This window comes from Toxotes jaculatrix, chromosome 1, assembly GCF_017976425.1.
Source record: "Toxotes jaculatrix isolate fToxJac2 chromosome 1, fToxJac2.pri, whole genome shotgun sequence".
In the NCBI taxonomy this organism is placed as follows: Eukaryota; Metazoa; Chordata; class Actinopteri; family Toxotidae; genus Toxotes; species Toxotes jaculatrix.
In genome coordinates this window covers 8,104,183-8,128,249 of record NC_054394.1, presented here as the reverse complement: position 1 = coordinate 8,128,249, position 24,067 = coordinate 8,104,183, and the positions used below count along the sequence as shown (strand labels likewise).

The window sequence follows — 24,067 nt, the reverse complement described above, 5'->3', positions numbered from 1 at the left end:
GCAAATGTTATTTGACTCACAGTAAGGCATAATTTAAAGCCTGTTGAACAACAATAAACTTTTTTAGGAACATAATTTTAAAATTCTACCTCACCACACACTAGTAGTGAATAAATACTTTGCATTTCAGAACAATTTAGAGTATTTAACACGACATCACATTAACCTTTTCATCTCATAGCTGTCTAAAAATGAAGATAATCTGGTTGAAATGTATTCATAGAAAGCAGCTTTTGCGAAATTCAGAGTAAATTTGGTCTCTGATCTCTTTGCTTAGATTCAAAGATTTTGTGAGCATGTGTTTGAGCTTCTTTATGTTAAGATTACTATTATGGTAGAGATGTAGACGCAGTGGAATGTAACTGTGATTTAAGAGTCTTGATAGGAGTCAGTCAATATAAATCTTTAAAAGGCTTGGAGTAGTTAAACATCAAATAGTCCATGTAGTAGAAATCATAGACTCGTTGTCTCTCCAACAAACTGACCTGTGAGAAGTATTTTTGTGTGATCTGCATAGAGGTCCTCTTGTCAGTTGGGTTCCTGTCTTTAAAACTAGGCAGGGTGAGGTTGGGTGGTGCCCCAGTCCATCGCAGGAGAAAGTTGGACTCTTCTTCCATGTTCTCAAACTTGCCGATGAAGTCGTAGTCTATGAGACAAGGGTTGCACAGCTGGTTCGCCTGCTCCCAGTGGATGTCCATTCCTACGGGCCGGTGGACATCCAGTAGGTACTGGACAAACTCCTTGAATGTGACCCCGCTGCCTGTCTTCAGGGCTGTCCAGGACGGGTTTACCCTGTACTTGGAGATGATGGGTTTCCCAAACAGCGAGTGATAGTAGTTGTTTGGATTTTCAAACTTGTCCCTATAAGCTGACACCATCCGCTCCAGAGGTTCTCGGACAAACATGACTTTAGTGTAGGTTTCCAGTCGGTGCATGATTCCCTGTCGGTCAAAGCTGTCAAGCTTCTTGAGATGGTGGCCATAGTGGACTGTGTCATGCTTAATGCTCTGAGTATTGGCAGCCTGGCCTGCTAGCACCATCAGGGTCCTCTTCCAGTTGGAACAGCCTGCCTTGGGCACCTGGCAGTACAACAACTTGTACTTGTCCTCCACAAAGAGGTGTTTCACGTGATGACGTGTGATGGTCCTGGAGATGCTGCTTTTGTACTTAGCACACATCTCCTTCATCAGTTGCCGACGGGCTTCCAGGATGTCGGAGAGCTTTTTCCAGCTCTCAGGGGAAAAGGAGCCTGAGGCAGAGGAGGAGGAAATTGAAGATAAGGAGGAAGAAGAGGATGAGGAAACATTACTGTTGGTGTGGCTGATGGGGGGACTTGTTTTCAGCAGTTTGCGGTGTCTTTTGGAGACATGAAGGGAACCTATGTCCTGCTCTCGAGACCCTGGAATGGCTGTCTCTCTGCTCTTCTCAAAGTGTGGGAACTGCATTGGAGGGATTGGGCTGGACAAGATGCCCTCTGCTGTTTGGTGGTCCGGGTAATTGTCTGATTTGCTTTTCTCTCTGTCCTGAGTGGAAAGAGTCTATAAAACAATGACAACACAGGTTATAGTAAGGAGAAGCAGACTAAACAAAAAACAACACACAATTTTCTTAACATTTTCATCTGATAATATGGACAAATGTGCAAGAACATCAAATTTACACTTATTGCTTAATAATTTGGGTAAATTTGAGTTTTATTACCAGAAATAAACCCATTTATACCACATGTTGTCATCAGTACTCAAATAGGCCACTTGATGGGGCTGTTTCACTACACCTTAAACAAAAGTCTAACTTTGTTGCACTCAAATGCCACAAACTGCCCAATGCCATCCATGATCTATCAATAAACCGAGCTGTAATATCATATAAATGTCTTATAAACACTTAATGGGGAATCTAAATTAGAATCATCTACTGTCTGATTACCATCAGATGATGCCCAAGGCCATCATGCATTCTGACTTTTTATTTCAATTAAATACTGTAATGGCATCATAAAGCCAACGGACTGGATGTATAATTTTAATTTTACAACAGACAAGGTGATGAGACCATCATGAATCTTGGCTCAAGCCACCCCCACCCCCCCATCCCAGACTTAAATGGCCATATTCTTTCATCTGCAGGGACATCTGGGGCGAAAAAAAGGAGGGAGTGGTTCATCCCTGTCTGTTTAATGAGCAAGGCAACCACGGGACTGCAACCTATACACCAGACATCACGTTCTTCAGGGTTTGCACTGATGTAAGACTCTCATCAGTGCTGATGTCCACGGGAGAGATGAAAGCAAGCTGGGGTCAGCTAAAAGAAGTTGCTGTAGTTTAAGCGCTGCATATCTGACATAGAAACCTAGTTTATAGATTGTCTTGGTGTCAAGGCCTGATTCATAATCCCCATGCATGCCTTTTTAATGATACGTGGCAATTACAGAGCCATTTTACCCCTAATTGTAATTGTTTATTCAAACCTTGGAGCCTTAATTTGGTTTTGTTCAAGGAGATGAGAACAATTCTTTCGTGCAAATTACTGCCAAAACATACAGGAAGTGACCTCAAAATGCAAAGGCATGAATAATCATAGTTAGCTGTTATCCAGTAGCTGTTACATGAAAAGCCCAGTGGAACAATGGATGTAAACTAACCAAAAACATAAAGAAAGCTTATACTGTGGAAGAGGAAAAAAACAAAACAAAACAAAACAAAACAAAACAAAAAAAACAACTCCGGGTGTGATCACACCCTGGGGAACATATAGGCCTGGTTCGACTGAGACCGTTTACTCAGTAAAGTCTGACTGGCTGAATGCACAGTGTGAGGTCAGTCTCTCTACACAGATGCTATCAGACACGCTGAGAGGTACAAGGCCGACAATCACTTTTTTGCAATAGATAACAGGTGGGAGCAACCTGCGTATCTGTGTTTTGGGAGAAATGGAGTAAACACGTACCTCTCTGGACTGCCGTGGAGTGCTTCCAAGCTTCACGCCTGGGGAGAGAGAAGAGAAAAGAAACAAGAAAATCAGCACTTAAGTAAACAACATGTATTCTTGTCCTTGTGGAAGAGAGTTAGGTGCCTCTGATGCAGCAGAGCCTCCAATAATTTAATGCTTCCTAACACTTAGCATGTCTACTTTTGATCCCTGGCAAGCCACCACTGCTCTGCTAGTCCACAGAGGGAAGACAGGTAGCTCTATCTGTGTAATGAGCTGCCACAAGCATGAAAAGTTGGTAAATGAGTTGTGCATTGAGGACGAAACAGGAGAAGAAAAAACGCCAGAAAGAGAAGGAGGAGAAAATGAGTTGTCATTTGTTTTAATTTGGGAGAAAGAAAGAGCAAAACAATGAAAGAAAGAACTAAAGAATGAATGAATGAATGAATGAAAGAAAGAAAGAAAGAAAGACAGAAAACTGATAGAGCCTGCCAAGAGTACCAGTGAAAGTTTGACAGTGTGCAGACCAGAAGAGACGCAGATGAACAGAAAGGTGCAGTTTGTTGGCTTACTAGAGGACAGTGGGAAAGCGATAAAGACATACAGATTGGTTTTGTGGCAGCCTTGGAGACAGGTGGTATGTGTATTGGCAGATGTGCGGCAGAAGGACAGACGCCCTGTTTAGTGGTCTGTCTCCAGCTGGACATCTCCTTTCCTTAGGTCCCCCCATCCTGCTGATATGTAATCAGGCTGACAGCTCTGAGTGGGGCTGCATGGCTGCTGATGGGGGGAGCGAAGACACCTCTGCCTGAGTGGCCTGTCACTTCCAATTTGAGGGTGGAAGTGATAGGAACCTGCATGTGTGGGGGGAGGGGGGGGGGGGGGTAGACACAGGCCACAACCTTCCCTAAGTGATGAGATCTGTAGAGCCCTATCTCACACTTAACACGCCTCAGTGGGGAGGGAATAGAATGTGTTGCCCAGATGCTATGTTGTTTTAGATTAGTATGCGCTGGAGAGCTGTGTGTTGCTGTCTGCCTCTGTGTGTTGAATCTTGTCTTCATTGTTCTGAACGAGACACTGAAGGAAGAGGCGGAGGAGGAAAAATAAGAGGAGTGGGGCTAAGGAGGTGGCGTGTGACATTTTCTAATCTTGTTTGGGTGCTGCTGTGCTATTTGATCTCCTAACCCTAATGATAGCTCATGTAGGATGTGCATCTTTGATATCAGTTTGCATTGGCGCATATGAAACACATGAATATTTATCACGACACACACAGATGCCATTGCCAGGGATACATCCAAACCCAACAAAAGCAATGGTCTTTCAGTGTCTGCTGTTCTAAACTGATGGAGCGGTGCGAGTCCCTTGTAGCCCTGACCATCTTGTCAAGATACACGCTTGGTTATCGATCTTGAAAACCCCATCAAGGTGGTAATTGAAATCTCCAAAGGTTTAATTGGTTCCTTCTAAGAGGTGTTTTGTCTGGCCGTTGTTACAAGTTTGTCACAGCTGTTGATGTCAATACTGTCACACTTTCCCACTCTGTGTCGCACCTCCAGCAGAGTAAAATTTTAAACCCTTTATTGTGCCTGTCTGCTGAACCTCTGACAGAATTCAAGAAAACCATATATGAAGCATGTACATATATTTAATTTCTTGAATATTTGACCTTTATTTATATCCATTGTTCTGCAAAGGGGAAGGTTTTGAGAAACAGGAAAAATGAAATGCAAAAAGGCAAAATTAGATTCAAGCCCAGAGCACTGAATTGAGCATCCAGCAAACCCACTTGTCCTTTTCCACACTCTGTGACAAAGGTGTCTTGTTAAAGTTGTTCTGAAAATGAATCTGACATGGCTTGATTTGATTTGATTTGATTTGATTTGATAAATATAGTCTTAAAAATCTGTTACAAACAGAGTTTGAGTTCTGGCTCTGAAAATGCAATATTCTCTCAAGAAGGGAGCCAAAATTACATTTCACGAGAGGAACATTTGTTCATGATAGAGTATAACTGAAACAAGTAATATAACAGTGTAAACTAAATTTCAGTGGGATTTGTAAACATCATTTATCTCTGTAGTATCTATTTGGTAGAGGGTAATAGTTGCTGTTTGATTGCAATTTCACACTCAGTCAATTCCATTCAGTATAACTATGCTATTGATTTTTACTGCTGTGCAGTGAAACACTGATAAATTGTTAAGACTCAGCTTTCATCCGGTGAGATGCAGGAAATTCATCCCAGTAATTCCACATACAGATTTAGTAGCTACAGCAGAAGCCCAGATGTTACCAAAAATTATTTAAATGTAATGTATGTAATGTTTGTAAATTATCGAAAACTTGCTTGAGAGGCATTAAAGGTTTATTTTGTATACAGATTTGGTGCCATTGTAGCATTAAAAAAAAACCACAACAACAACAAACAACAAAAAAAGATTCTCTGCTGCACTAACGGAGAGATTCAGGATTCAGATGTACCAGTGGGGAATTCTGTAATGGGAGGAAAACAGTCCACCAATAAAGCTGAAGTTGTTTTTATCTCCAGACATTAAATGTCAAAGTCTGGTAGTTCTGCTATTTTGAAGCTCTAAAGGCTTCCCGGTAAAGTCATACAAATATAAAATCCACTGTTGACAGCATAGATCAAAAGAAGGCTTCTGGTAAGTTCTGCTTTGATCAGGTATTTGTCAGGTATTTTAACTGTAATTTTGCTGATGATGGAAGCTGATGTAAAAGCAGAATAAACACTTGAGCCTTGTCCTTTGTTGCCCTCTAAAGTAACCTTGAACATCCACCTCTCTTTCAGAGACAAAGGCTTTGAATATTCATGCAGACGACCCAGCATTACTGCAAGGATCCACAGAAGCAAGGGCCACATCATTAGTGGATCCATTACCATCCTTCCCCCTCAAAGACCCTTGTACAACTCTCTAACAGAGACACACATCAAACATCCTTTTCTCTGCCACCACCGCCGAGGAGGAGCAAAGGACAAAAACAATGTGAAATAATGAGCTTGTTAAGTGAAGGATTGTGGCACCCATGCTCTGGGAGAACTTGTTAAATGCTCAGTTTTAAACAGAGACAGGCCAGGAGGGTACTAGAAGCCAGACAAGGCATGTCCTCCTCCAGCCCACTATTCAGACTAGGCAGTCATGCTGCGCCACCATAAACCTTTCATTAGTCATTCAGCACACTGAGCGACTGTGACCCCTACCAGCTGCACTCCCCTTCTTACCCAACAAACCACCCACACCTGCACTCTGCACACATGCTCCTCCTCCACTTGACTCTGTGTGGGAATACAGGGCTTTGGCATGCTGGTGTGGTTTATCAGAGGAAAAACGCTTGAGAACAGAGGTATTAGGCTTTAAGCTCTGGTTCATTGATGTTTTAACTTGTTGTGGTAAGAGATAAAACAGTGTTTCTGTTGGTGCTGAATTCCTCCAGGACCGGGCCAGAGAGAGCAGCTGCTGGGGAGGAGGAGTTGATGGGTAACTAATCAGTGATTCGGGATTGAAGACGTACTTGCAGGGGCTCTCTAAAGACCAAACGTGGGCCATCTAAAATGTGTGTGTGTTATCATCTGAAGACTGGCTCATGAAGAATGACTTGGAAGATTTAAGACTTTCCTAGGTGCTCATGAATTCAAACAACAGATTTGGCCAAGAATGAATCACCGAGGCATCTTTAATCCAACCAGTTTGATGTAAATGAAACAACCAGAAACACCAAGAAATACATTCATCCCTCTGTTTTGGTAGTAGGAACCATGAAGCCATACCAGACTCAATCACTTGGTAGGATTTAGTGCTAGAAGAGATTAATGCAACAGATATTGTATTCTACTTTGATTAATTTAAGTTGTACATATTAATCAAAAAAAGTTTTAAAAACTGATCTCTCCACTTTGCACACTCTTTTGCACTCCACCAAGTCCTGAAACAAACATCTGTCTCTTGAGCTGCTAAATGCTCCACTGTATTCACCAGGTTGTCGCTAACTGTATCTGTCTTCTGTCTGGTGCTAGGTAAATAGTATACACTGGGTTTTAGAGCTTTTAGAGGTTTTTGTTGAAAATAGCCATGTGAAAGCAGTGAAAGCTGAACCAAAAATAGTACAGTTGCAGGCCTGAAAACCTAAACAATAAGCTGAAATATGCAATACATTTTTGCAGACATGAGGGGAACTGCAGAGTTGGGTGATTTAATTGTTAATTGTTGAATATATAGAAATGCTCTATATAGTCTATAATACAAAAATGCAGAAAAGTTGTTAGGATTGTTAATAACCTGCACAATGCTGCTCCAGGTGCTGAGATACCTGGCAATTCTCTACTCTACTTTTTCAAACAAGTACAACTCAGTCACTAAAATTCCCACTGTCCTCAAATTAATACTGGACAACTCACTGATGGAGCAAAGTGCCACAAGCAGTTAACTGGCATTAGAAGACATGCCACTTAGAAAAGGTTGGGAAGCATCAGAGCTGAAGTGTCTTCTTCTCAGGTGAGATGATAAAGCTGTTTCATTATCGTTGCATTTTGTGTGGTGATAACTTCCATATTGATCTGACATTCCAGTTCCTGGCTCTGTGTCCTAATTACATCTTATTAGTCTGTATTGTTTGTTGTTTGTTTTGAACACAGAATAATTATAGGCTTCAGATTTATGGTTGAGGAGTGTTTTTTCCTTTTTGACTTCTGTCAAGATTGTATATCAGTGATGTATTCATCTTGTAGCTTTTAATAAAAAATACAATATTATGTGTGGTAATTTTTATGATAAAGGACAATGTAATTTTGTAAACAGTGGTTTGCTATCCAGCAGTATGTATTAAGCTACCTCTTTAGCTCCCCCCCTGAACCCCATTATGACATTCTTCTGACCTCCTCATTGCAATTCCTTTTTACTGCTCCTCAGAGGGTGCATTCAAGGATAGAGTTATTAGTGGAATCCATAAATTACATGATGTTCACACCACCATGTGTGGGCTCTATTTCCACCTTTGACCCCACATGAAGGTCAAGTGTTGGGAAAACTCGTAAATTGTCAGGGATGTGCTCTCTCATTAGTTGAAATTCAAATGAAAAAGAGGACACTTCCTCCAATTGCCCGGCCACATTAAATCAGTGTGCCTTCCATTCACTATAAATAACACATGCTTTGGCTCATAATCATCTGTGGCAGAGCACAGGCTAAGTATACAAAGACTACATCAACATTTAGTGAGATAAAAATGGAGCACGGTGGAAGACTATTTATGATGTGAGGCTGTGGTACTGCATTAACACCTTTGCACTATTTTTAGGGCACTTTCCTGCTCTGAGGCAGTGCAGCTGCTCAGCTTATGCACCATCACTTTGATCAGAACTACTAAACACTCCTACGAGTGAGTTTATGAATGGGTCATGCATGCTACATTATACACACACACACACACACATACATAGTTTATGAAGTCATAAATATATACATACCTGTATATATTTACATACACATATCTATCTATCTATCTATCTATCTATCTATCTATCTATGTGTGTATCTAAATCACAGAATAATTAAATGAAAAATTCAACCAATTGGCTTTTCATCTTCTAAATGGACATACTGTATTGTGCTTTTTCAATATAACCCTTCATTTGGAGCCCAAAATGGCAAAAATGCATTTAATGATAAAGACAAACTTCTTCTGTGGGAGCAATAAAGTCTTTAAATCTTCAAATTCTTTTCTCATGCTGGTAACGCTAGCCACTGAACACAACAGGAGAGGTAATAATGAACTACAGAGACAGGAAGCTGCTGAAAGGGGGTATCAAATGTTGCACTGATTGCTGTTATGACAATTCATTTTGACAACAATAAATTCTCAGAGTCGAGCCTACTAGGGGTACTTTCAAGGTTAGGAAATGCAAAGACTTCCTAGGGCAGATTTCCATGGAAACAGAGAGTCAGAGCTGTATGTGGGGGTTTGGTGAGAGGCAGCTTGTTTTATTACCACTTAGAGGATGGGGCCTGGCAACGTGCATGAGGAGGGATGTGTAAACAAATGCTACCTGTCAGCTGTGAGCCCAGGGTTAAGTGAATTATCTCGGCCGAGACGAGGTGCAGGAGGCTTTAATTGGCACATATCTTATTTAGATGCTGCAGCGCTCTTGACCTAGGCGCAGAGTACACACTGCAGTACTCCCTCCTTGAACCACTCCCTTGCTGTTGACAATAGGAAGCTAATAGGATACAAAAGAGTGGAGATTTTGTTAAGTTTTCTGGTTTAGAGGCCTGAAATTTGTGAGCTCACACAGTCAAATCTCCAGGCAGAGCTGCTGTATGATCTCCTGGAGCTCGCACAGGCACGGCTAGATAAAGAAGAGGATTCAACAGAGGTGATGATGACATGAGAGGAGTGATGTGCTCTGATGTAGCTCTTGCCTGAACACTGAGTCAACTATTCAAAGGGAAAGAGACAACAGACATGCTGTGAAGAGAGCCACGGCACTGACAAACTTCACAGACAGCTGCATGAACAAAGTAGACACAAGGATGTAGACTCTTATCTTAGAATAATACTCTAATATGTGGGATAATAATAATTTGGCCCCAAACCAAATTTTTCCTCACAGGCCTGCTGAGTTGGACATAAAAAAATCTTAACCCTGTTTCAGAAATCTACTATAGTTATAACGATTTAGATATGTCATCCATTTAAATCCCCATGAAAGGTATGAATGTATTATCTAATAATCAACACTTCCAAACAAAGAGACACTCCACCTTGTTTATCCAAACCTGGTTTAACATGTCATGTTATGGACAACAATGTCATGACTAAGGGGGGTTGTTTAGTTTGTTAGGTTTTGAAACCGAGTCTGTGTCTTCGTCTGTACCTAAGTCTGCCAGTGTCTGTGCCACGTCAAGTCCCGTGTTTTCTCGTGTACCTGTGCCTTGCGGTTTCCCCCCTCATGGACTTACCTTGGTTTTCTTGTTTTCAAGTATTTTCGTTTTGTTCCTGAGTATTTTTCTCCTGTGTGGATGATTTTTAGTTGTTTAAGTTTTGTTCCCTGGTCCTGGACTCTTCCAGTGATTTTGGTTTATTAAAAGACTTAGTTTACTCATTTTGCTTGTCTTGGGGCTTTTTGCATTTGGGTCCTCTCTTCCTCATGTTCCTGGTTGCCTCGGTTGTGACCTCCAGGATGACAACCAATGTTTAAACAGAAGGAAACTGGATTGGACTTTAAGTAGAATTTTCCTCCTCACTGTTTGTGTATTTTACACTGTGTAAAATACACAAACATTAAGGCCAGGGTCTGGAACCGGTCTGCATTAAACACGCCAACACAGAAACCACACCAAAGCCAACTCCCTTCCCCCACTTGGCTGTCGGATCCATACCTTCTTGAACAGACTATGGGCTGTAAGTACACTGAATCCCACTGTCACCACCAACATCAGTACATCCAGGGCCAAGTCCTCAGTGTGTTCCTCCACAGTATACCATGTGTTATGGTAACAGCATACCCTTGTTTTGTCTGCAAACATGCAGATGACACAGCCATTCTTGGAGTCCCCATTAACTTTGTTGTGGCCTGTCAAAAAAATCAATAACAGGATTTTCCTTCCTTTCTCCACCTCAAGGTCTCAGAAACAAAGGAAATGCTTGTCAGCCCTCATACAACACAAACCCCCTTTTTTTTTCCACCATCCGTATTTTGTCCTGACCTTAGACAGTGACCTCATTTACAACCAGCACGCCATCGACATCAGAAAATATCTCTACAGCCACAAATCTTCCTGCTACATCACACAGTCATCCAGCCAGGTGCCAGATGGAAGCATTGACTTTTTTCTCCAAACAGAAAACAAGTTCCTAAAAATTTGACATACAGCTATCCAGCTGATTGTGCTCCCTTCTATTTGCTTGAAATAGCCTCCTCTGCTCTCACCTGGAAAGCACACACAATTGTACCAGTCTGACTACTCACTCTATTGCCACTTTACTCTCCCTCCCTCCTGCTGATACAGGACAATCATATAGAGTAGGGCCTGCTTCAGCAAAAGCTTTATTCTCCTTATCCCCACCACAGGTTACATTCTTAATGAATAAATACACAGCAAACGATAACTCCAAAAGGTTTGTAAACTTGCTTATTCAGCTGGTTGGGACACACTAGTTAAACAAGGGTGAGGACAGTCATTCTCTACACTACTGGATCATGGTCAGCTCCTGGTGCTGAAATAAGGGCTAAATTTATCTCAGTTGAAACAGATGAGAATAAAATCCACCTAATTTCATTTAAGAATGCCATATCTTTTTGATTCAAACACAAACATCTCAAAAGAACATCTGCGTCTCATAAATGAGTTGGAGATTATATTATTTTCTAAAGGTGACTGAAAAGACATTCTGGTCTGGAATTGGATAAAAGGGTAAGAAAGTCATGTCCCTGTCTGTGTACCTTTATACTAATATTCCAAGTTTCACTTTCCACCATATTTTTCTTTGATTTGAGAGCGACCTGATGGCTTTTATTGGAGAAGATGTGCCGGTTTTGACTGTACTCTTCAAACAAATAAAATAATTCAAAACATAATTGTGCCCTTCTTGTGCTGTGTGGTTATTTTTTATTTATTTATTTATTTATTTTTCTTTTCACACAACTATTTAAGGCTTTGTTCATTGGCTTTGGGAAGGATTAAATGAGTTGTTTGATGACCTCTTTTGAGTCTTTTTTTACCACAATTTTTCATTTCTTCTAGATTAAAGTCAACGCCAAATCCTTTTATCATGACCTGTTGGTACACTGGTGGCGAGCTGAGGTGCTGTGATCAGATGCTGCTATGTCTTCGTTAAGCCTCTGTGCTCCCCTGTTCACCTCTATTTGCAGTGAGATTGGGAACTGGAATTGGCCCTGTCACTGTTTACCCTGTCCTCTCATTTGAGTTAGCTTCACGTTCTCTTACACACCCCTTGTTTTCCTGTCAGAGCACTACTGATTACAGCAGGGACTGATGAGTCCAGACATGTGAGTAAAGCACAGGGACCGCAGCTGAATACTAAGTGAATAGTTAGGGGACCGCCTCGACACACTGGTAGATCGGCAGCTTCAGCATTCACCCACTGCCTACAGTTCACATCAGTCCATCACATGTAAACGCAGAAAGAAGATTAAAATGACTTTGGAACCCAATGCAATCAACGAAATACGGCCTGTATTCTTGTAGCCTATTTCATTAAATTCTTTGAACAAGAATTGAGACTATTATTGTCTTCAGACACCTTCACAAAAGTCCACTATAAAACAATTTCTGAAAAAATGTTTGATTTCTGAAAAGTAAGTATTCTGCACCAAAAGCACAGTAAAAACTTTTGGAGATACAGTCCCAAAACTGCTACTGAGAGGAGGAAGATTGCAGAATTTACAAATCGCTGGACCGTCCCAGCTAGGGCTGAAACCCTGTTTCATCATGACCAGTCACATGATTTTAATAATAAGGAAAGACAAAGAAAACAAAGACGATTTAATAAAAGCAAAGGAATTCTGGGGTTGTGATTAATATGTGTTGTGTTATATTTTTGGCAGCTAGCAAACTGTTGATTAGACAAACTGAAGTTTCTCTCCTGTGGTTTAGCAATTCATTTTGGGGGGATTACTTTTTGTCGTTTTTTTTGTAGCTGTGCTTGTTTAGTGAGGGTCAACATACAGGATGAAGATTAGATCATAATCTTGTAAATCTGGTCAACAAGCAGTAACACCATATAAGCCTGCCCAGTAAAGCTAATCCATTTAGAGAAAGAGATGCTTGAAACTAGCTTAAGCTTCATTGACAATGATGTGTAAATATCTGCGATTGATTAGCTGTCATCAGCAAGTACATCATGAGTTGGGCAGAACAGGACAAGCACCTCCAAGCTTCGTACCTCCAAGCAACTTTATTTCTTTGTCAGTGGCCTTGAAGCCATGCATTCTTAACATGCCTGCAAGCTCACCTCTGAGCTCCAACCACCCCACAAACAAGACCATTCCAGGCCTTTATAGCAACTCCTGATTAGCCTCAAGCACTTTTCTGTTTTCTTCTTACTAGCCTCTGGTCTTGCCTCTGTTTTCCTCTAGATTCCCTCCATTATCATTCATTCCCCCTCCAGATGCTGGTCCTTTACTCCATCCTCCCCCATGTGCCTTATCTCCTCTCTCCCCTCCACTCTGGTCCTCTCCAGTGCATCACCTATGGCCTTCAGTCTCCAACCTATAATTTTCTCTTGCTCCTGCCTGTGCCCTCAGCGCTGCTCCCCAGCTACATTCATGATAACTAGCAAAATAATAAAAACAGCACCAAACAATAAGGAGAAAAACATGCCTACTAAATTTGTACCTTTACAGCTTCTGTGACTGTAGCAGGTTTCTCCCTGTCTTCAGCACTGCATGGTAATAATGATGGAAATAATGACGGTAAAAGTTTCCTTCTTAGACACTTTTTCTTTTCTTTTTTTTTCAGAAGCTTCTTGTCCCACAGTGCTCTGTGTGGTTGGGCTCTGACAGGCAGTGAAGTGTGTGTGAACATCTGAACAGAGCAGCACTTACTCAACCTCTCTACAGCTCTGTGCTAATGAGAGGTGTGTGTGTGTGTGTGTCTGTGTGTGTGTGAATACTGCAAAGGGCTGTCGCACTGACTGACACTCCCTTATGCCCGAAATAACTCTTACACACGTCAGGTGGCTGTTGCCCCAAGGTCCCCAGAGCTGAGGTGTCATTTAAGAAACACAGCTTGTTTTTGCTGCAGCTTACATGCTGCTGACTGCCTGCTGGCTGCTCTGCCTGTTATGGAGAAACAAAACCAAAGTAAAAAAAAAAATCAGCCGACAGCTGAATAAAAAGCAGCAACAATGCAGGCGTAGGTACTGATTGAAAATGTTTCCGCAACTAATTCTGTAATTTCACTCATTTCACACTTTTTGCAGTTTTTCTTCACTTTTATATCAGGTTTTCTCGAACAAGCTTCATAATCTACCTATCTATCTATCTATCTATCTATCTATCTATCTATCTATCTATCTATACATATGTCTACATATTTATGTATATAGCAGTAAGCATCCTGACACAAATGTTTTGCCGTCAACACAAACAAGTGATGGCAAAACGCTGCAGAATAAACCACGAAGGGAGCACAAATTCAGTTTGCAAGCATTTTTTTGTACATGTGAAGCACCTGGTCAGGTATTCACAAACTACACGCTTGCTTGAAAAATCTGCTGAAAAACATCCGTGGCAAAATGTCTTCGATCCTACAGTTCTCTCCTGGTCTGCCTGATTACCTGGTTTCAGCATTTAAAATGCTCATTGAGCCCCAAGCCCTCCCTCGTTCTGCTATCTCAGGCTCCTTTCTTCTCCCTGTCAGGGAAAATGCCAGAGAGGTGCAGTGAGAGCCATGCTCCACTCCCAGCGCTGGTAATTTGACAGCGAGCAGAGAGGATGCAGAATAATTGGAATAGCATTTACGTGTCAATGTGACACTGACAGAGAGCTCAACATTTAACGTGTCCGACTGAAATGGGAGGGAAAAAAGTGCAAGTCGGAGATTCCTGGAATAGATTTCACAAGTTGTCTAGCTAAAGCAGTAGTGGGTTAATCAGGCAAACTAGACATCTAACCTTTTGTCAGAGCTGTTTGTGTCTGAGGCTCTGGGAGAACAGATCGGAGCAATACAAATGATGATTTTGGCCAGACTGTGGTCTTGTGAACAACAAGCCAATGCTGGCCAGAGCTGGGTCTTTCTGGTGTTTTAAATTGGAGCTAACTCAGTGGGGCAGATGCATTCAGAGACAATAGGATGATATGACTGGCAGCTTTCACAGAGTTTTCAGAGATGCAATCTTCTTCTTGTTATGAGCTGATGCAAAAAGTGAAACAGAAAGTAATTTTTGTCTGAAACTGCGCCTGTCAAACAGCACTAACCAAAATCAAAAAGCATTAAGATGATATGACTGGCAGGTTTCAGAGAAAGTTTTAATTGGTTCCTTTCACTGAACAGTTTCGCAGCTTCCAATGTGAAGAGTGAATCTTCCTATTAGGAGAAGACACATGGGCAAAACAGTGAGAGAATGTATTTCTGGGGGGAAAAAACTCATCCTCCAACAGAAACATCACATAAACTGTTTTTGTGCAATTTGGACAATAGAGGCTGCATTAATTGATCATAGCTTGTGTTTGTGAGTCAGCCAATGACCGTAAGAGAGGCCTGTGATGAAAGTTGAGTCCTCCAGTAATCATCAAGATACAGACAAGACACAGCTACTGGTTACAGCCTCTGTGGCGGTGCTGGCTAGCCAGTGAGGACGACTTTTTGTACCTCCTGTTCGGCTCTCACACTGGCTGCTGCTGCCAGTCTCAGAACAGAGGGACAGCACAGTGTAATGAGCAGGATTACCAAGGGAGACTGGCAGGAATAGTGTGGTATCAAAGGAAATCCATTCAGTGAGGGATATTCAGACAGCACTCCCGTTCTTTTATTCATTGCCTGTGCGCCCAGAGTGACTCAGCTCACTCTCCTGCTGTCAAACCCTGTCATTATCCATTAGTGTGTTTCTGCCTCGCCGGGGACCGCCCACCGCTGCTGCTGGCATGTGTGAGTAGGTGCATTCATGTTTGTGTGTATGTGTGTGTGCTTTATGATCAGGTGCAAGTGTATGTTGTGTATGAATGTGTGCGTGTGTGTGTTTGTGTGTCCTTCACATCACAGTCTTTGTGTACATACTTGAGCCCTGCAGGCTCCTGGTAGTGGGCAGGCTTGTTGATTGTTGTAACTGTGGTAATACCTGGTTAAGCACTGTGAGTTTGATAAGCAGTGAGAAAGCCTCCATTAAGACCATTCAAGCAGATAGAAAAGATAGATCACTTGCTGAGCTTTGAGAGGATGGCCCTGCATGTGTGTATGTTTTCATACCTGTTTGTAAGTAACTGATTAATTGCAATTCTACATGTAGGGATTCTGCATTTCTGTAAAGAAAAAAAAAATCCTAATCCATTGTTAATCCAGAATTTTAATGCTTCAATATATGGGTATTTTATCGGTTTTATGGGTCTATTTTATTTCTTATTTCCTTGGCTGTTTCAAGACATCATTACTAGGCAACTTGATTGAGACCAAGCGGAACTGGACCAAAAGCAGGAAACACCATATGTGTCTCTTGGTGTGTTTTCTTTTTTGAAAACCTTTGAAATACTACAACATAGGGTCATAAAAGTAAGAAAACTGACTATAATTCAATAAGTCTGGTGTCACCAAACTTAAATTAGATGTCTACCCTGACATTTTGACACATCAGTCAGACAAGCACAGCTGTAATCAGGGACAATAATGATGGCTGCTTATTGAGACACAAAACTGAGCCATATACTACAAATACTATACCAATACTTCTGTCTTCATTTGGAAGTAGAGCTGTCATAAACTTGACAAAAGCCTTTCTGAATTTGTCTGCAAGTGATGTGCCAAGCAGCACTACTTTCACTAAAAATGCCACCTTTTAGATTATAGGTTGAGGTCTGCTCTGCCACCACTATTTGGGAGGTGACAGATACATTACAGTCTTCCTTTTTAACAGTGTCATATTGTATACACCTTGAAATTTGTGAAATTGGTTCCAGTTCTGTACAGTCAAAAGTTCCACTTGTAGAAAAAATAAATGCAATTTCATTTCACCTTGGGGTACACTGAAAACTGTGATTCATCAGGAAATATACCCATGAGAATTGCAATTTAGTCAAGTTGCAAGGACCCCAGCACTCATGTGTAACTCCACACATTTCCAGTGGTGTGTTTATATGCCAGTGTGTGTATGTGTGTATGATAAGGCTAAGGAGGCTGGGCCTTAGGCGTTGCTCCTCTTTTCTCCACGCTCAGCTGTGTTCCCTGAGGAGGGCAGGCAACGGGCCAGAACTGCCGGGCTGGTAGAGATCCAGATAAGATGGACAGAAAGAGAGAAGGAGATGTGTGCATCAGTGCGTGTGTGTGTGTGTGTGTGTGTGTGTGTGTGTGTGTGAATGAGGGTGGGAGGGCAAACATATATCTTGTCAGAGAGAAAAAAGAAGTTTAAAATCAAATGAGAGAAAGACAGGAAGAAAGCCAAGTGAGAGAGGGGAGAGCAGAGGGAAGTAGAGACCGATATATTGAGAGAGAGAGGAGGGACAGAGGAGATGGAAAGAAACAAAAAAGGCTTGAACAACAAGAGAGGAATATGGAGTAGAGGCAGAGGGAGTAAGGCTGAGAAGTAATAGACAAAGGGACAGAGACAGAGTGATGGAAACAAAGAATGAGGGAGAGAGAAAGGGTGACACTGAATGAGAGAGAGAGGGGGAAAGAAATGAAATGAGAAAGTTTCATGCCGGCAGTGATTTCTTTCAGGACTTCTGTCACCTGTGTCCACCTGAGGGGAAAGTCCTCTTTGGCCATATACACACCCTCTACTCAGCCTCTAATCTAGTGACAATGTGATGAGTTTTTTCAGTAACAAGTAGTGTAAAGGCTTTGAAATAGGTAATTACAATTCTTCTGGTGACTCCAAAGTCTTATTTACATGTTGTGTCTTCATAGCTGGCTAAGTGGCCACTGGTTAGTTTTTATTCAAATATAGGAGGGTGTGTAAGTACCTACAGTTTCAGAGGGAGAACGGGATAGTGGCATGCAGTCACCAGGGCTAAGCTAGTTGTTGATAGCTGTGTTTTGGTCTGCACCAACTCCTGAGGGAAACATCTGGCTATTTAGCTGCTAAATTCCCCACTATGCCAGGCTCTGCTGTTTGGTGAAATTCTAAGAGCTTTTTTTTTTTTTTTTTTTTTTTCGGTAGCTAAAAGTAACTGTTTGCCACAGCTGGAAACTATGCTGTTGAGAGCAGTGAGAACAAAGTGAAACTGCGAGACTGATCTGTGCAGCTTCAAAGATGTAGTGTGTGGGTATGGTGGCTTTCAGGTGTTTGAAAGCACCTGTGATGAAGCTGGGCTGAGTTTAAAAAAAAAAAAGTTATAAAAAGTTATATAATAAGTGATGTCATGTCTTATTTTTGCTGTAGAGTCATTACTGAAGCAATGCACTGACTTTTTCTATGAGTAATAAGTAGCAAGTAAGTGATTATGTATTTAAATACCAGAGCCAAACACACCCATGCAAGCAGGCAGACCAACACTTCAAATCCCCCGTGGCATCAGTTGACCTCTGTTACATTTTGAATCAACACCTCACATCATTGTGTACCATATCTCTTCAAACTGTAGACACAGTCCTGGATCCAGGGTTCATAAGAGTGACACAAGATGGATGTTTGGGGTCATTTTAGTAAATCCAAACGAGAAGAAGCTTAAAATGACATTCACAAAAAAAAAAAAAAAGATTTTTCCACTGTTGTAGTTTTGTGCGTTTCTTGAGGTTAACATGAGTGAGATTAAAATCTCAGATCAGCATAAAGAAAAGATGAAAAAGGAACACAAAAGAATCAAAATGACAAAAGATTGTAGAACTTCTTATCCAACTGTCTCAAGTGGAGAAGTGGGTCGAATTGCTCTCAGTTTGCATAAGTTGTAACACCACAGCAATGCGTCTCAAATGTTGTCCTCCAAAGCTGATTCATTCATTTGCTTTTAGCAAATGTTGTCTATGTAAGACTTTCATGTAGGAGGTGTAGAGGAAGAGGGAGGTGGAGTGGCCAACTGCAACAAAACTCTCAGCGTCTTCAGTGTCTCAGAAAATGCAATTGATTAGAGTAAGATTAGAAACTCCTGCAATGTAAACACTGGTATTGAAGAGGAACAAACCTGAGGCAGAGTAGGAGTCTTTAAACTGATGCAGAAATGTCTGTTCACTTAATTATATATAATTTACATGGTCTAACACTGTTGTTATAGCAGCAGTAGTAGTGGTGACAGTTTAGTCAAAATAGTAGGAAATGACCAACAGATTAATTTATTGTCCAATCAAATACACAGCAGCATATTACCAGAAAGCTGGGGTTTTCACCCCATTGTAAGAAACAAGGAAATGCACTCATGGTTCTCTGTGCCGTAGTTGGACCGGCCATCGGGCAAATTCCTGTGGGCCGCTACACCTGTGGGCCGGAGGGCTGTCAAAAAATCCATCTAGCTTTTACTGGCCCTTTCTATGTACCTGTCATTCAGGGTACACATGAGTACCAAGTTTCAATCCTCAACCTCACTTGGGCTGATGTTAGCTAGAGTAGATACAGTATAAGCTCAGCATTGGGCAGCTGCTGACATGTTGCTAAACCTGAGTGGATTGGGGAATAGTTTTCCACACAGGTTTACCCTGCTGTCTGATTATGTAACTAGTAGGTTGTTTTCTGACGACGACGATTTCACACCCAGTATGTCCAGTCAGAGACAGAGAAAATCAAATGGGGGCAGAGGGAGTGGGAGTAGAGGACGAGCCATGAGAGGTCAAGGAACGCGAGGAAGACAGAGAGCAGCAGCATCAATACTTAGCTTGAGGAGTGAGTGGAAGAATGTTACAGGGAGGGGATGGATGCAACACAAGTTTATAACTGGCTCACAGTTAAAACTTCTTCATCCTGTCACATTGCTACAAAATTGGTTAACATTCTAACTTATGCAATTTCCCCACTGAGGGACTAATAAAGGATTCTCTTATCTTCTCTTATCTAACTTCAGTCGATATTTCTGCAACATAATACATAGACGTCTGACTTAACGTCAAAACCATTATTTCTTATTATTTATGTTGATAATATTAGTTCATTTTTGAATGATTTAGACTAAAACACTTGCATATTTAAATCGTACATTTCTTTTATACAGTGAACAGATTTGTATGTTGTGAGTCAGTAACTCTAACAGAACTAAAGTTTGTACATTTTTCACATTTTTGGGTCTTGTGCCTGCTCTGTGCTCCTTCTGTTAAGTTAATTAAGTTTTATTTTTAATGTATTCAGTTGTTTGGAGTCCACAAAAATCCACCCACACTTTTGGACCGTATCTTCTATAGAAGCAGAAATGAAAGTGGCAAGAGATCAAAGTATTATTTATTTCAAGATGCAAAGCTAGTAACCTAACAGTCAACCAGTTCTGCAGCAGCATCGCTCACCAAACTCTGAGGGCTCAGTGTGTGAGGGCTGTTAGGAGATGAGCATTAATATACATGAATTAGTTTCTGTTTCCTGAAGCCATCGCTGAACAACAGCACAGCACTGAGATGAGCACTTGAAAATGGAGACATAATCCTTGCTTTGCATTCACTAACATTGTGCAGTGTTAATGTACAGAATAAATAGGGCCACGAGAGGTGACAGCAACCAGCCATGAAGAGCTGGTGTCAGGCACAGAGTGGGATGCTGATTTACTGAAAGTGGTGGATGCTTCTACAAAATTGGGCATTCATTGCATTATAAAGTGAATCACTACAAAAAAAAAAAAAAACTTCAGCTCTGTCATTTTGTCGAACACAGTTTGGTTTAAGTCCCTCAGAAGAGAGAGAATTGAGAGCTGCAACTTTACAGCACAATTTAAAAGGGAGAGGACTCACTGCCCAGCAGTTGCTATTATTATCTTATTGACAGTGTCCATCTATGTACATTTAAAACTTAAAACTTACAGCTGCAAGTTCAGTGAAGTTGACTGGAAGCTGTAGCAATATTTCCCTTTAGGAAATAAAATTATCTAATGAAGCAGTAATAAAGATAAGCCGGGTTGAGGTTAGGTGGGAGTAGTGAAGAGAGACAAACACTTTATCATGGAATGACTTTTCTAATGTATCAAATATTACATAATATTGGATGCGGTTCTGATGGGCAACTGAGTTCCATGTTGTGTTATTGTGTGTTGCAGAAAGTGTACACTTCAGCTCCATGCCCAGTCATCTTAGGTTCAAACTATGTAGCTTCTCCAAAACTGTTATTGTGCTGCTTGCTGTTTGATGTTGCTGACCTAAAACTTTAAGCTTATTTTATCATTGCACTCACAGCGTCAGTGAAATGCCTACAATGAAAAAGTGAAAGAAGCTATTCCTTCCTCCTGCTGTGGCTGCTTGCCTTTATAGCTGAGTCTTTTTTGTCTTGTTTTGTTGTGTGTTGTGCTATGAGACCGTGCTGCAGAAGTTGGCCGGTTTCTACCCTCAGCGGGTCGATCGACTGACAGCTCTGATGTTGCATGAAAAGCAGGTTCGACTGATGAGGGCTCTGGCCGAGCGGGAGTTTGGCCGGCGGTGCGTTGCGAAAGCGCCGGCTCTATGGGAGCTCTGTGTTATTGAATGGGACTCACTTTGAACTCAGTGCCTTGCTCAGTGGCTGACAATGGACTTATAACAAATGTACCAGTTCTTCGGTTCGTGCAACGTCGACAGCCAGGACAGAAACCCTGGTGGGATGTATGAGGTGGGGGGGGGGGGGCTGGGAGACAGAAAGATATGGAGAGCAGAGTGACAGAGAGGCACTGAAAAAAATGACACCAAGGGGCAGAGTGAGAGAAACAGAGATAATAAAAAAGGGGAGAAAGAGAGAAACAAAAAGCAAAGAAGCACAAGACACAGAAATAGAATACCAGCAGAGTGCAACAGAAAAATATGTGACCCAAATATGACAATGAAATAAACCAGAAACCGAAGTGGGCAGAGATGGGACGCTCTCCACAGCCTCTCACACTGCAATTATTCATGAACTGAGGTCAGCCATTCATTTAACCGAGTACCTGTTAACCACATGCCGATCTGGTATCAGTTACTACTTGATGCAGGATCACATTAGTGATTTTGCAATCCTATGTCCTGGAAACTCTGCAACCCTGTATGCATATGAATAATCTGCAACAGAAAATAGAATTGTATTTTCATACGTATATGTCTTCAACGTAATATTAAAAAAGTAAATACAGATTTGAAGCAAGACTAGTTTATTTGAATATTTAACCTCTCATTGTTTCTCTAATTTTAACCAAAGGCTTTGCTCTGTTAAAGAAACCCTAATCTGCTCTGTTAAAGTCCTACACTTTGCATTCCCACCACCAACCTCGATTACCTCCCAATGACCTGTGTGTAGTACAGCAGTGCTGTTCTACATTTCTTGTGACTAGGCAGGGATTATATTTTTTATATTTCTTTTCAATGTATTGGTAACATACAGTTAGAATATTTTGGATATAGGGGTGTAATTTTAGCAAAAGTAAATTTCAAAGCTACTGCACTTATATATTATAAAATGTGTCAAATACACTTAATATTGGGAAAATACTGTTTTCTCACTCAGTCAAGCTCACATTGTTCTCAGCCAATTACAAATACAATTCTTAGTATTGGTAAAGCTTCCATGAATAACAGATGAATTAAAGGGGACAAATAAAAAGCCTCATGGGAGCTGCTGTTATTGAACACAACCCACTAAACCAAATACTTGTATGGATTCTGGGTATAACCTTAACATGTTCAGTGCAGTTTCAGTATACCATTTCAAGCTCACATCGCAACAGGAAATTAGATCAACTGTTCAGCTTTTTTGACATGCAGGGCCACATTGCAGAGATTCTTGAGGTGTGCAGCTCTGCTCTTCTGCAGCCTATAGTTACCCATAACATCCCTCTCAGCATAGCACTACAGAGACGTTTAGGTGCATTTCTGCAAGTCTAATTTTTGCATAAGCCACAGTGCTCAGTTTTGCTCAAATAGCTATTAATTTAGAAAAATTTTGAGTGCTTCTCTTTAATGGGTCAAGCTAAAGCCTATAAATTGAGGATTATCTTGAGGTATTTATCTTTCTCGCCACAGAAGAACTGAAAATGGTGGCAGATGAAAATTTCAGAGGATCACTTTTGACTGCCAGATTCCAAAGATTGCAAATCTGCAAAGATAATTATTATTTCAAAAAAGGTTTGGGTCTCTTTTTTTAAATTAATTTTTTTTTTTCATTTTTCATACCATTAAGGTTCACTGTGAGATCAAATAAACTGCACTGGAAGTGTTGTGTCCCGTCGCTTGAATGTCAGATTAAGCTTCATGCCTGAGCATTGGGGAAGCATCTTGTCACGGTACTCAAGCCATTAATCTGTCCTTTGCATCAGTCTAATAGCGAGCTGTCCGTAGCAGCCATAAGTGAACAGCAGAGAGGGATGACATCAACTACCGGGAAGATGAGCTGTCAATCAGGTGATTGACAGACTTGCAGGGGACTCACAGCAGCTGAAAGCTAAAAGGAAACAGCAGATTGCTGACTGGGAAGAGAAAGGAGGAAATCAAGCGCCTTGCCAGTCCCGCCTAATGATGGTGGCCCACAAACCACATATCAGCCTTGTGTCGCGTCAGCGCCGCATTATTAATGACAGACACTTAAAACCTTATTACAGCCTCAGCTCGTGGGTACGTCTGATGGCTTGGAGGTTCAGCCTGGCAGGGATTGGCCAGGTAATGAATAAATGACACGCTTAACCATTCCAGCAAAATAATATTACGCTACATTAATACCAGAAAGGAAGGGAGGGAGTTTGTAAAAGTGGAAGAGCAGCACAGTCTACAGTCTGAATCACAGTTTTCATATGAAGAACAATGGCAGCCAAGTTACAATAATGACTGTCAAACAGCAGCAATGATCAGGTGAGATTATGAGCTGATGTGATAATGTTACTCCTCATGGCCAATTTTTATATTCAAAGGAACTTAAACAGCTGAAGTATGACACAGATATAGACTTAATACCTGTCATTAATCTTCACAGTGCCTCCACAGAAAATGGGCAAGTAATTCAATCAGTTGTTCGGTGTGGGAGTGTCCAAAATGAGGGTCAGCCAAAGCCAGAAGTGGACTTTAACAGTCATTAATTCTATCCCTTTTCAAGTCAAGTTTTCTAAAGCTGCACAAATCAATATTTTTACATTAGCAAAAGGTCAAGTCACCACGTGAAAAGTGAAAATGGTAATTTAAATAATCAACCCACAGAGGATTATAACCCTATTCTGCAGTTCCCGTCAGCTTTACTGAGTATTTTAGCATCTTTCAGTTTATTGTTTTGCTTTTACAGCCTGCAACTTTACTGTGTTTCAGAAAAACTCACACTTTTCATAATGTAGGCCAATAAGCTGCTCTGCTGGAAGCATGTGGGCTTCTATTTGTCTTGTTCCAAAGCA

At 41.2% G+C, this 24,067-nt stretch overlaps 1 protein-coding gene across 1 annotated transcript in view; it reads right to left on the bottom strand.

The window, feature by feature from the left end:
* Positions 1-392: 392 nt before the first annotated feature.
* LOC121183191 (carbohydrate sulfotransferase 8-like) overlaps positions 393-24,067 on the bottom strand; it is a 160,416-nt gene continuing 136,741 nt past the window's right edge. Inside the window, exons 3-4 of the mRNA XM_041040125.1 lie at positions 2,950-2,987; positions 393-1,538 (exon numbers count right to left, since the gene is read on the bottom strand). Coding sequence (XP_040896059.1) covers positions 393-1,538; positions 2,950-2,987 — 1,184 coding nt within the window. The remainder of the gene's footprint in view (positions 1,539-2,949; positions 2,988-24,067) is intronic.